This window comes from Erpetoichthys calabaricus, chromosome 11, assembly GCF_900747795.2.
Source record: "Erpetoichthys calabaricus chromosome 11, fErpCal1.3, whole genome shotgun sequence".
NCBI classification, from domain to species: domain Eukaryota; kingdom Metazoa; phylum Chordata; class Cladistia; order Polypteriformes; family Polypteridae; genus Erpetoichthys; species Erpetoichthys calabaricus.
In genome coordinates, this window is record NC_041404.2 from 90,215,889 (window position 1) to 90,230,306 (window position 14,418).

At 38.0% G+C, this 14,418-nt stretch overlaps 1 protein-coding gene across 2 annotated transcripts in view; it reads left to right on the forward strand.

The window, feature by feature from the left end:
• Window positions 1–2,068: 2,068 nt before the first annotated feature.
• The window catches only part of haus7 (HAUS augmin-like complex, subunit 7), a 45,589-nt gene continuing 33,239 nt past the window's right edge, over window positions 2,069–14,418 (forward strand). For both annotated transcript variants that reach the window (XM_051933888.1, XM_028813578.2), the window contains exons 1-3: window positions 2,069–2,172; window positions 10,628–10,743; window positions 11,920–11,987. In XM_051933888.1, coding sequence (XP_051789848.1) covers window positions 2,116–2,172; window positions 10,628–10,743; window positions 11,920–11,987 — 241 coding nt within the window. In that variant the 5' untranslated portion in view covers window positions 2,069–2,115. The remainder of the gene's footprint in view (window positions 2,173–10,627; window positions 10,744–11,919; window positions 11,988–14,418) is intronic.

Genomic DNA, 14,418 nt, shown 5'->3' on the forward strand with positions numbered 1-14,418 from the left:
CATAAAGAACTATAGCACATGGAATAAGTTACCAAATAGTGGGGTGGACAGTAGAACTCTAGGGGCATTCAAAACTGAACTTCACGTTGTTTTGGAGGAATTAGGTGGATAGGATTAGCAAGCTTTTTTAGGCCGAATAGCCTGTTTTGGTCAAATATTTTACTAATATTCTAATGTCCATTAGCCTTACATCCTGTAAAAACATGGAACTCCTGCAATTTAAATAACATAAAATAGACCTTTATACACCTCCTTAAATCTTTTTAATTAATCTCTACATTTCCATATTTGAATATTCAATTAATGAAAAACAATCACCAAATTAATTTGCCAAACAATGCATAATGTCTCCTTAACAAATCAGAAGAGACCAAAATTATACATTTCATTATGCTATTGTAAGGTATAAAATAATACAAATTTCTTTAATTTCTTCCTAATGTGTATTTTGAAAACTTTTAAGCTATGCTGTAATGACAAATAATGAAAATCTCAGCCTTGTTACTGTTTCTGTGTATCTGTTTTCACATTATCTTTGTATGTGTTTGGAGTTTTCTTTGGGGAGTCTGGATTATCCTTACACACCCCCAAAAAGCTGCAGGTTTGGTTGACTGGCGTAATGGGAATATGCCTTGACATGGACTGGCTTTATAAGAGGGTTAGCTTCTTGCATTGTGCCTGAACCTGCTTGTATAAGGTCCACCCAGTGTGGCTCTATAGGAGGCTTGAGGTTTTTAAATTAAGGAAAGGACAATTGAAATTATCAAAATACACGTATATATCATATGAATTAAATAATTAAGTAAGTGTGTTTCCGCAGAAATCTCTATCGCTCTCCTAAAAGAACCAAAAAGAGAAATAAATGTGTGGGATATAACGGACTTCTAGTTATGCCGCACGTTGGCCATTGTTGAAAAATTAGGGCTGCAGCACCACCTGACGTTGACTTGTAGAAATTGCTCAACATAAAGAAAATATTGCGACTTTATTAACGTAATTAATTCCATACTTCAATCGATGAATGTGATCAATAATTACTTTTCTTTTTCGTGTGATTAAAGAGCACTTCAGTAAAAAAAACGCAATTTTGAGAAAGATAAAATGTATAATTGATTAGTCTTACAATGTTTGTGATGTAAATATTGCAGTAAGGTAATATAAATCCAGGTAAGCTGTGATTTATACGGCTACGTCATTAAACCCGTAAATAACATCTCCAGCACAGAAATGTATGTCTTGAAGATTTTATACAAGAGTCATTTAATAACTTTTTCCCCTAAAATGCCTTCTTTAAAATTGTAATGTGTCTCCTTCGTAGACTTCACTCGACATCTCTTCTCCCTGCGTCTTCCTAGACATTTTATTCATTTTATTTCGATTGCAACTTTTAAATTAGGAAGGATCATTATATTAAAAAAAAGATAAATTGACAAGTATATACGAAAAACAATTGTCAAGATTTTTTGCAAATGTTTCGGGGCAGTCAATATGCTATGGAATAAGCCTGGAGACGGGGCTCAAAAATATCCAGTCGGTCATTGCTACACGGCTGAAGGACACTCGCTTAATTTACTATGACAAAACTAATCTGGAGTTACTGTCAAAAGACATATGTTCAGTGTCGCGTGGCTTTGATCTGAGTACAACGATTTCTTCAAGAAATAGTACAAGTGAGGCTAGTGATGGATGCTCACTGCCTCGTGTCCGACTTCCAGCGATACAGTAACAAGAACGCTGCGTTAAGAGAATGGATTAATAAATAACGACATTTTACCATTGCTTATAGGTCGTCTTATATAGCCTAAACGATAATAAACATAACGTAAACCTGGTTTGTCTGATATTTAAGAAGAAACCTACTTTCCAAAGCAAGCTCCATTTCACCTCTGACTTTGGAGCACAAAGCTATAAATTCGCAAAAGCCTTCCCTTCCAAATTTGGAAACTCTGATTGGTTACCAAAGCGGTGACAACTATGTGGCAAAGTGCAAAGGTGCCGAAGCATTGATGTGATTGACGGAGCTTGTAACCATACAGCTTTGACGCTCTCCAATAAGTATTGAGTGGTGGGTGGGATGAAGTTTTTTTTTTTTTTTTTAATCCGCGCAGAGTGAAGATGGCGCACAGTTTGAAAGACAAGTTGGTTGCCGAAAATGTTTATGTTTCGTTGCAGGTATATTTTTAAGCATATAGTACTAGAGATTCTGTTAATTTATATCTGTCTCTTTCCATTTTTGCACAAGTGACGTCTACTCTCGTTTCTTTAACAGTACTATCGGCGTTAGACATTTATTATTACAGTTAAATCTCTTTACTCGATCCGTTCGTTTCTTAGCTTGCTTTATGTTAATGGACCAACATTCTGATTTGTTTCATTTGTCATATGACAGAAAAAACTAAATAAAAAAATAAAGTGTTTGCCAAACTTTAGCTGACAATATTGAAACGATTCCAGAAAAACGTTTTTAAAAATATTTCACAGCATTGCAATTTCGGGACTCAGTAATTATTTGTGGAATACTGTAATTAGTATAACACTTGTATTTTGAAATTTTATGTTAATTGCCATTTCAGATTGCAGAGCTAACAAACAATAATAAAAGCACGGCTGTCGTCGTTCTCCTTTAGCTGACGTCGGTTTTCCGTGGTAAGACTGAATTAATAAAATGTTGGAAAAGAAAATGTACAACATTCACAACTCTACTGTAAGAATTTTGTACTTTCGTAATCGTAAACCTTTCAGATGTGAAATGCGTATTACTGGCTATTTATCTTAAGTTTACATACAAAATGTATTCAGAGGGATTCTCTTTTCCCCCACTGAAAATAAATGCTGCTTAAAATTAACATTAATCAAATCAACACATTAACAATTCATGTGTCACTCATACAATAAATCCCAGTACTATTCAGAATATTTTCCTTTACAACCTCTTAACAAATACTTTAAACCTACTTTTGTAACAGGATTTTTCAAGTCAGGTTTGTGAAATCGTTTTGCAAAATGTATGACATTTGCATGCTACTGCGAGAGTTTTGTTTGCATCAGTACATGCAGGAAACATTAGCTGCTTAATAACACTTCTAGAGGAAGTAACATTAATCAGACATGTCAAATTATTACAGTTTAAAATGTCACAAAGTAGTCCTGATTGAATTTTACAAATTGATCACTCATTTTTTTTCCCCACATTATCCTCCAGTTCAAGTGTGCCTTTCTGAAAAGCTTACATTGGCCAAAAGAAAAAAAAATTACCAGTACTAGCTGAAAATCAAGTTTTTTTTTTTTTTTGGTGTGTTGTTTTTAAAAGGCCTTGCTTTACTTATCTTCTATTTGCTGTTATATTGAATTCATTATTGAAATTGACTGAACTTGACTGCAGCAATGTTCTTCAAATTGAAGACTTCCACAGTATATGTGTTTCAATTTGATTTTTTTTTTTTCAAATTTTAGTTTTTATATAATGCATAGTTGTTTGCCTTCAAAAACCCAGTGATCACAACAGATTTTTTTTTGTGTGTTAGTATGTTTTAGCAATGAAGTACGTTGTTTTAGTGTCCACACTAACTGCATGTCTCTGTGGTTCTCTGCTACTAGTGATTTGATTAGAGTTGACTGGCGTTTGTGTTAAGGCAGACATTATGAGCCATAAATCAAAAATGGCTCCCCATTTTGGAAGTTCTGTTAAACTGGATGATACGTTCTCTGTTGTGAACATATAAAAGCAGCTCATCTTGGCATTATTGTGGACTTGTCACAGGTACACTGAATTAATCTATTTCAGGGGTGTTAAAACTCAAGGCCTTTTACTGTAGATTTTTAGCATAATGCCATAGATGCAACAGTCTCATGCAGGAGATGGTAGCTCCACTTCACACACTGCTGCTGCCTCTCCACTCACTTTTTAAAGTTGCTCAAGTGTCAAGGTTGGACACTCTTCCACAATTTACCTGACTGTTGCTGCTAACACTACTCTACACAAATCTTTTCTTTTCCATTTAGTTGATTGTTACATATGGATAGCTGACACGTTTGCATCTCCACTCGCGTTTAAAGGATTAAGTTGAATGCTTTTCAAGTTAAAGTAGTTTCTTCATAATCATGTTATATATTAATTTGCGTAATTCTGTTCTAAAGCAAAGCTTTCATTTATACATTTTAAAACTTGATTTAAGAAAATGTTCCATGTTTGAGACATCCTTGTGATAACGGGGGAAAAAAAACTAGAAATAATAATTTTATCACAGATTCTTGGTCCTGTTTTTCTCATGGTAAGGATAAGTTTCTTTGTCAGTCATGTGTGTGCAGCTGCAATGGAGTTATGATAATGTAACATCAAAACACCCATTAGAGTCTGTTATTTTACATACAGTAGGGTAAGAAGTGAGGTGTACTTTGAATGAAAGCGTTGTGAAAATAGCACAGAGGAGTTTCATTGTACTTTGGCTATGTTCACATTACAAGCCTCATTTGCTCAGATCGGGTTTTCTTATCTTGACAGTTCACATTCAGATGGCTAGCTTTTGTTATTTTTGCAGCTATTGCTGACACTGTTGCATCTAGAGATATGTGGGTACGAGAAAGGAGCCAGCAATAGTGTGATGGTGACAGTTGTCACGGGTGTAACTCTCCTTAATTTTTTTTTTGTCATGCTGCTTGTGGTGGCTATTGATGGCAAGGCTCAGGCTATATGTATATGCAAAAAACATGAATTCTGATCTGACCATTCTTATTCATGTCACATGGCCATGTATCTGATCTAGGACCACATATGAAAGTGACTCAAATCTTATTTGAATTGGTAGGCTTTCTGTGTCCATACAGCCTTTAAAACATCAGATTTTTTGTCCCATTAAGGCAAAAAATGGTATTTGAGTCACTTCAGCCTGGTAATATGAAAGTAGCCTCGGTACACAGCAATGAATCTGAACTGATTACACTACATTGTATTTTTAATTAACATCTTAGATTTTTTTTTTTTTTTTTTTAAGAGGCAAGCTGCATTTACCATGTCATGTCTTGCACATGTATGCCTTTTTTTTATTTTTAATTGTAGAGTGTACAGTAAAATAGATTGAAGTGCCACAGACCAATTCTCTTTTTATATATATATATATATATATATATATATATATATATATAATAAAAATAAATAATGCATAATAAGTCACTCCCACTGTTATAGTAAACATTTTTAACTTGAAAAATGGACGTATCTGGTAAGTTTTAAGACTTTTTCTATCATGGACTCTGTGTTGCATAGTGCTGCATTTTAAACTGCCAGAACACTTTTTTTTTTTTTTTTTTTTAAATTTAGTTAAAAAAAAAAAATGCATCACTTTAGAACACTAATTTATGTGGCAAATTAATATATACCATTATTGTGAGGACATAACTTAAACTTACCCTCTAAATGTGATCACTATCTGATTCTGACCATGGAAACTCTGGTATAAAAGGATGAACTTAAAATAGAATTTCTCGTTAATGCAGTATACAAACTGTCACTATCACTTGACTTTTTGCAGCGACATAATTTTTTCAATTTTTTACCTACTGCAATGTCAAAAAAAAGACACAAAAATATAATAGAGGGAAGACTGCAATTGAAAATCAGTGTCCCTACTTTGAGCGCTGCCTTCATGAGGCATTGGATTTGTTTAGAAATGTGGCACTAAGCGGTCTTCCTAATTTTTCACACTCCGTTTTAAGTAAAACTAATTAATGGATTTCTCCAGACATATATACAGTATTATACATCTGGCTCAGTGAGACTACATGTATCTATAGAGATACTGTATATATCTCGCGCGAATTGTTGGCTCTGTAGTGCGTGTGCCATGGTCGGCTGCTTAGTGAATTGTTGGTGGATATAATTCACTAAGTCCATGGCAAGCAAGACCGAGCCCCGCCCACCAACAATTCACTAAGCAGCCGACCATGGCACACGCACTACAGAGCCAACAATTCACGCGAAAGCATTTGCCAAGAATGTTTTCATTAATCAAGAACAAAAGTCGAGGTTCAAAGAAGATCACATACTGTCGTAGTTCCGACCATAAACGATGCCGACTGGCGATCCGGCGGCGTTATTCCCATGACCTGCCGGGCAGCCATTACTCCCACTTGCATGCCTCCGCATAAAGTCAAACTTAAAATTGGTTCAGTCGTCATGCTTCTCAGAAACCTCATGCCAGCAAGAAGTCTCTGTAAAGGCACTAGACTGACTGTTACCAGCATTCACCGCAATGTACTGGGGTGTAAAACAATCGCAGCTGCTACCTCACAAACTGTCCATATTCCCCAGATTTCCCTGACCCCATCAGATTCAACTTTGCCTTTTACTTTTACACGCAATTTCCTGTTAGATTGGCCTTTGCAATGGCAATTAATAAGGCGCAGGGACAGACTTTCAAAACGTTATGCCTGTATCTGACAAAACCAGTTTTCAGTCACAGACAATTGTATGTTGCTCTCTCCAGAGTTCCATCTTTTCATTCACTCAGCCGTATCCTCAAACCCACCCCATTTGGACAACTGTGTCTTTCAGGAAGTATTCACCCATCAATAAATAATTATGCGGCGTATGCTATGCCGTGAGTTGGCTAGTATATTAGATTTTTGTTCCTACCTGCATGCTGCACAGTTGAATGTTTATTCATGTCCTGTTGTTCAGTTATTAGTATTTCTCTTGGATTCATGTCTTGTTTACATTTAAGTGGAAGTGTCTGCTGCTCTCATTGTAATTGTTTTTATTGGTCTTTGTGAAAATTTTTACAAAGTAAATTTAGTACATAGGGTAGAAGAGTCCTTTCCCATTGCATGCTGGAATTCGCATCTCGATGAAGCCAAAAGCACCGCATCATCTGCAAAAAGCAGTGATGTGATTATAAGGTCACCGAATTGGACCCCCTCCCCAACTACACCTTCATATCTTGTCTGTGAAAACCACAAACGGGATAGGAAACAAAGCACAGCCTTGGTGGAGTCCAATACCCCCTGGAAATGATGCTGATGTTTTTCTGACTATGCTGACTCAGCTCTCACTGTGATTATACAAGGTCCTCTATTGGTGGCCCTGCACCCCCATACTCTCCCATTACTCCTGACAACATCCGTCGAGAAACACAGTTCTATGCCTTTTCTAAGTCCACAAAACACACAAAGACCAATTGGGCATACACCCATGCTTCCAGAATCCTCATGCGGGTAAAGAACTGGTCCTCTCTGCCACGGTCTGGATGGAATCCACATTGCTACTCCTGGATCTGAGGTTTCACGACTGAGTGGAGTCGCCTTTCTAGTACCCTGGCATAAGCTTTCCCAGGGAGGCTGAGGAATGTGATCCCCCAATAGCTGGAGCACACCCTCTTATCCCTCTTTTTAAAAACGGGGACTATATCCCTGGTCTGCCGCTCCAAAGGCATAGCTCCCAATGACCATACAACATTGAACAGGAATGTCAGCCATGGCAGTCCAACAACGTCCAGATCCTTCAGCATTTCTGGATGAATCTCATCCACCCACGGGGCCTTGCCACTGTGAAGTTGCTTAACTTTTGACCTGTTGGTACCTTTCTGCTACTTTGGGAATCTCCCATGCTAACTATACACGGAAGGCCTCCTTTTTTAGCCTGATGGCATCCCTCACCTCTGGTGACCGCCATTGGGTCTTTGGGTTGCCACCTTCAGAGGCACCTATGACCTTCAGGCTGCAGCAGTTCGCAGCTTCTTCCACAATGGAGGCTTTGAACAAGGCCCATTTGGACTCTGTGTCGCTTGCCTCCCACAGGGTGCAGCTCTTTCAGAGGGTGGAGTGGAAAGTCTTCTGGACATGGGCCTCTCCCAAATGTTCCCAGGCCTCCCTCACTCCTCCCTTGGGTTTTCCAATTCTGTCTAGGCACCTTCCACACCATCTGATCCAACTCGCCACATGGTGATGATCAGTAGACAACTCTGCCCCTCTCTTCACTCAAGTGTCCAGAACATATGGTTACAAATCTGATCATACGATTATGAAATCGATCATAGATCTTTGACAAAAGTTGCTCTGGTACCAGGTACATTTGTGAGTAACTTTGTTTGAATGTTGTGTTCGTTATGGACAAACTATGCTTAGAACAGAAGTCCAATAATAAAGCACTGCCCAGGTTTAGATCAGGGAGGCTGTTCTTCCCAGTCATGCCTCTCCAGGTGTCTCCATTATTACCCATGTGGGTGTTGAAGTTTCCCAGCATAACTATGGAACCCCTAGTTGGGAGCTTTTCCAGGATCCCTCCCAGTGACTTCAAGAAGGCCTGGTACTCCAAATTGACATTTGGAGCATAGGCACATGTGGCAGAGTCCTACCCTCCGCAACTTCCAGCCGCACAGAAGCAACCTTCTCGTACTCTGGTACAATATGGCATTGATCAGGCAGGGAGTCAATAAGAAGCCTACTCCTGCCTGACGCTTTACCCCACAGGCAACTCGAGAGCAGAGAAGAGTCTGGCCTCCTTCGAGGGGTTTGATACCAGAACCAAGTGAGTGATGTGAACCCAACTGTATATAGCTGGTATCTCTCCACCACACCCACCAAATCTGTCTCCCCCCCCAAGATGGGAGAGATTCCACATCCCAAGAATCAGTTTGTGTCTGGGTTCCTGTCCGCCAAGGCCTCTGCCTTTGACCGCCCCCAAGTCGCATTGCACCTGGCCCATATTCCTCCTGCAGGTGATTGGCCCACACATCTCTCAGGTCTGGCTTCAGGGGAAGCACTGGTAAACCCACACCAGGCAGAGTCCTCTCTTTAAACTTGTAGGTCATTAGGGGCTTTGACTCACTCTTTGTCTGACCCTTCACCTGGGACCAGTTTGTCTTGGGAGGCCCTAACAGGAGCTTCTGCCCTGGACCTGTCAACCATGATAAGGTGGAGTTGCCCAGAAAGGAGTACAGTGATCCCTCGCTATATCACGCTTCGATTTTCGCGGCTTCACTCTATTGCGATTTTTTTCTCATACACGCTTATGTCACTACGCGTGCACTTTCTGAGAACTTTTATCTAAGCCCCCATGATGGCTCCTAAATGTGCTGCTTTTTCTAAGCCTTCTGACAATGAAACTAAGTGCCGGAGGAAGATGCTTACCATCCAGGAGAAGGTGAAACTCTTGGATATGATCAAAGATGGCAATACCCTACAAAAGCCTCCTCACGCATATGAAAAGACAGCGCCAGCAACTGCCTATCAAGATGTTCTTCAGCCACGCACCCAGACACCCACTGCCTACTCCTAATACTCCTTCAGCGGAAGAAGACAACAACGCACCTGCTGAAGATACTGCACCACCTTGTCACGCTTGGGTCACAGATTTGCACAGACACACAGGAGGTTGTAGGAAAAAAAAAGAACTTTATTCAAAGCACTGCAAACATTTGTCTCTTTTCAAAAGTTTAAACATGCTCCATAACAAGTCAGAGATGACAGTTCCGCCAGGAGCAGAGAATGTCAGAGAGAGAAACAACAACCAATTCCAAAGCTGAGAGGCGCTGCACAATACTCTTAAGTAGCGGAGTACCGTGTGAGAGGTTTATCGCGCGTTATAGCGCAAGTAAGAAGGGTAAGGAGCAATGTGAAGGTAGACGGTCAGCTGTTTTGGGGGTTTTCCCAGGGGTGTCTGTCCTCTGGGGGTGCGATCAGCGCTCCAGCTTACAACCTGAAGACTCTCCTACTGAGCTCGTGCCTTCTTAGGTTAGTGGTTGTGTGTAAGAACTGTGTGTGTGTGTAATTAAATGTACAGTACAATAATATATTTGTAACATCTAATATGTCTTATTTTCTCTTTTGTCTAATATTGGGTAATACGAGTGTAATGGTGACTAAAGGGTGTTATCTCATGTCTAGAGGGCTCTAATAATGTTAAAAAAAACGTATTTAGAAGTGTCGTAAACAGGTTTTCTATACTCTAACTGCGAAAATATTCGATTTATAAATAAAGAATCCTACTTCGCAAAAATTCATTTATCGCGGTAGTCTGGAATGGATTAACCGTGATAAACGAGGGTTCACTGTATTTGCATCATGGCGTGTGCTGTTTCCTCACACAGACCATGTAAATCCTTATCTTTGTTCCAGGTGCCACCTAGTGGGCATTTTAAAAAATAAAAAACATTTCCATAACAAATATGAGAAGTATGCACCGATTTGAAATAACCCCAAACTAACATAAACCTGCACAAAGCAGCATTTACATTTTCCTTCACAGCAAATATTTTATAGAATGAAATGAGTATTCCATTAAAAGAACTGAAAGCATTGTAAAATTAGGTTTTTTTTTTTTTTTTTTTTTTGCTATAGTGAGAACATACAATGAGGCAATATACATTATTCATTCTTTTTTGTTATAAGCGAAGTCCTCACCTAAATCTTATGACTTTCAGCATGTTAATCAGTGTTCTGTACAGGGCTAGGTGAAGATTATGTGTGCTGTCTTGCTGGTTGTCACGTCTTCCAAACTTTTTAATAGTAATTATGTAATACCATTTAACAATAAGAAGGATCTAATTGTGGTTAGCTTGTTGATTCAAACATGAATTGATAGCATTAACAAATCTTAAAACTTGAGTATGTTTTGTAAATTTATTTTCTGTAGAGACTTGGTTGCCCACTGGTGGAGGGTCTTTTTCTGAAAGAGACTGAGAGCATGCTTGAGCTGCTTTGTACTCCTTCTAATCACAGACTGGAGATCCTGATGTGGATTTGCAAAAGGTAAACAAGTATTTTGTATATGTGGCATATTGTCATGGTGTTTAATAATAATCAGAGTTTAGCAAAATTTGACCAGGCAAAGAATTGCAGATAAAAGTAGTATACTTGAATAACAAATGAGGAAAAGTAATTGTTTCAGTCAGTTACTCGGTAAAAATGCCAATAGAATAATCATCTACTGATGAAAAGGTAAGTACACCCTTGGCCTCAGAAGTAGGTATTGCACCCCTCAAAAGAAATTACTTCTTGCAGGCGTTTTGTTTAACTGCCCACCAGTCTGTGATATTGACTATGTGAAATTCTTGACTGCTTCTCGATGCAATATTCCTTCATTTATAAGATGTTTGTGGGTTTTCTTGCATGTGATGCCGGTTTCATACCATAAACATTTTAGTGGTATTCAAACTGGGGCTTTGACTAGGCCAGTCATTAACTCTCCATTTCTTCTTTTTCAGCCATTTCTTAGCAGATTTGCCGGTGTGCTTCAGATCATTATTGTGTTTTAAAAGTCCACTTCCAGTTTAACTTCAACTTTTTGGCAGATTGTTTCACACTCTCCTCAAGCACACTTTGATACAATACAGAATTCATAGTTGACTCAATGACTGCAAGCTGCCCAGGCCTGGAGGCAGCAAAGCAACCCAAAACCATAACATTTCCACCATTACAATTCACAGTTGGTATGAGGACCTTTTTCTGAAATGCAGTCTTCAGTTTGTGCTAAACATGTCTACATTTACTGTGTCCAAACAATTCTGTCTTTTATTCATCTGTCCAAAGCACATTGTTCCAGAATGCTTAAGGCCTCATGTACAAAACTTGCTTACGTTAGGAAATGTGCCTAAGCCATTTATTAAACACGAACTTGGAGTGTAAATTGGCTGAAAATTTTGGAAAGTTTCTGCCATCTAAGTCCTATGCATACTTGTTTAGTGTCAGAATTTTAGCAACTCCTAGCATCAGGACAACGAAGTGAACAGTCTCATTTAATTGTATATTTCAGTGATGCTTCAATTATATTCTGGTGTCCATTCATTTTCCAAACCCAGTTCTAAACCTGCAACTATACACGGATCATGTGATTTGAAAACTGTTTGTGTTGGTAACATTTTTTTATTTTAAAAATGTACCAGTTAACAATGACTATCTGCTCATTTTTATTATGTGGTTTTGCAGGACATCTCCTCCTCTTGAAAAGAAGTTATTTTTGCTGAAAGATTCTCCAGTAGACACTCATATAAAGGGTAATCTTTGTTTAATACCTACTCAGTTACTGTTTTTAGTTTAGTTTATACTCCTTTTTATATTTAGTATTGCAACTAACAACAATTTTGCTAATCCATAAGTTGGGTGACTTTCAATATATTCAATGATTGTGGTTTATAAAATTGCAATGTTTGTGTGAAAGTGCAAGCATTTTATTGAAGATTGAAGGGTTTTTTTTTTCCCCTCTCCCCTTACACAAAACTTTCCTTCACAGCAATAGTGCAAGTATTCTCAACACTGGAAAAAATTGAGTAGCAATGCTTGTTACTACCTTCAAGGTCAAGTTGTTGTTGTCAGCATCAAAGAAAAGCAGGCTGAATCCATTGTTAAGGTCTAATAAGTTTTCCAGAGTGCATTGTTTGCATTTATCAATAAGATGGCTGCCAACACCACAAGATGAATTGAATGTTGTGTGTTTGAGGCTCTCTTTTACTTTATAATATAGCAACAAATACTGGCCATTCCTAATAGGGTGGTGCAGTGTACCTGTACTGGAAAAGTACAAAAAAAACCTAAATTTTAAAATGATAGTGTAAACCAGTGTTTAAAGTGTTTTTTTTTTTTTTTTTGTACTGAAAGTAAACCTCTGCTTTCCTTTCAATCTCATGCCCCCCACCCATGACACTTGCTTCTGCTGTTGTTGAAAAGCATCCATTTCATAGACTTCACGAAAATACATGCTTCAACACGATTGAAACTTCACAGGAGAAGGCCCACCCCTTTGTTAGTTTGACACTATCGGGATTTCACAGGTTCAAGAGGAAAGCGGTATGTAGTGCGATACAATGGTCCTTTGCAACAGGGAGGCTGGAGTAGAACGGTGGGGGGATTTGGAGTTATCCATTATATGCTTCTGAACCATTTTGGTGCCAGTACTAAGGTTCAAAAGCTGGTATTGATACTAAAGTCGAACTTTTAGTACTCATCCAACACTAGTCCCTTTCATGAAAATAAGTACCTAGCAAAGGAAGTTTTGCACCTCATTGATTAATCAAATTCTGCACTGAGTTTTGAACTGACAGAAGAAAGTTTCACTGAGTACCAAACTGGATTATCCACAAGTTTGGGGGGGTAGGGAGATGTGTCCCCATTACACAAATGTGTATTGTTATCAGGTGCTCCCAATTAATGGTTGTGCTTGTGCATTGAGTTATCTTACTATTACAGATCTTGCAAGACATGGATTTCTAACCAGATGTGAAGATGAAATGACTCCGTAAATTTGAGTTCTTTTGTCTCGGCTCTCAACCATATTTACATCCTCAGGCTTGCTATATCTCAAAACAGGGTTAAAGTTACCCTTGATTAGTAAAGTAACATTTGTAATTTGTAACAGTGCAGCTAATTAGTTACAATTTGACATCTGTTTTCAGCATCTATTACTTTTGCTGAGATTAGTCATTTGTTGCAGCCCTAATTTATAATAAATTGTAAAGTGGAAAAATAACTTGGTGAATATCTGTGATGGCCATCAAAACTTAGAACATTTTCTTGCTGTGTGTTCTCATTTGCATTTTGTCCCATGGTTCAGACATGCAATCTGAGTAATTGAGAAAATTAAACTGTTCGAGCATGTACAAATGTACAATAAACTAAACTAATTTAAATTAAAAAAATTAAAACATTTTTCTAGAGTATCCCTTGACTGTACCCATAGCATAATATGTTATGCTTTGTAACCATAGTTATAATGTTATGGGGAGCATGGATTGATACCAACATTTGCATATTGATAGGAGTTAGCATAAGTGGGTACACACCTACATGCACATAGCAAAAATGTTAAAATTTGCAAAGATTTTTTGTTTTAACTGCGTACCAATTTTACCCCGTGGAAGTTGACACACAATAAGCTTAAGTACTGTATGTTAGAAAAACTAATTTTAACTTATAAGTTACAAAATGTCAGCTGACTACACGTTTACTGTAACCTGCATCAGTCATTTTTATGCTTCCTTGAGTAAATTACTAACACTGAAATACAAAATGTCACAGCAAAGACCACTGATTGATTTTTATGGTGTCCTATTGTCTGCTAAAAATTCTAGATGAATTAAATACAAGCAAGCATTTTCAGAAGTGCTTGAATGACATTCCCTGGTTAGAGGCTAATGCTGAGTGCACTGAAATGCATGCTCCTATCTCGCTGACAGGAAAAATATCCACACCACAGGAGCTATTTTTTTTTAGTTATCTAGTTTAGTTATCAGTAAACATTAAGGTGGAAAAGAGTATAATAGAGTTGTTGAAGCTATTGATATGGAAGAGGTTAATCGAGAGCACAATTAGAAATGCAAACTGTGTAGGAAAAGTTCTAAGCCATTGAAAATATTCAGTAAAGCTTAATATACACGATCCTTCTTTGATGTGACATGGGTTTAATTTTGGAGCGAGTTATTACACCAGTAT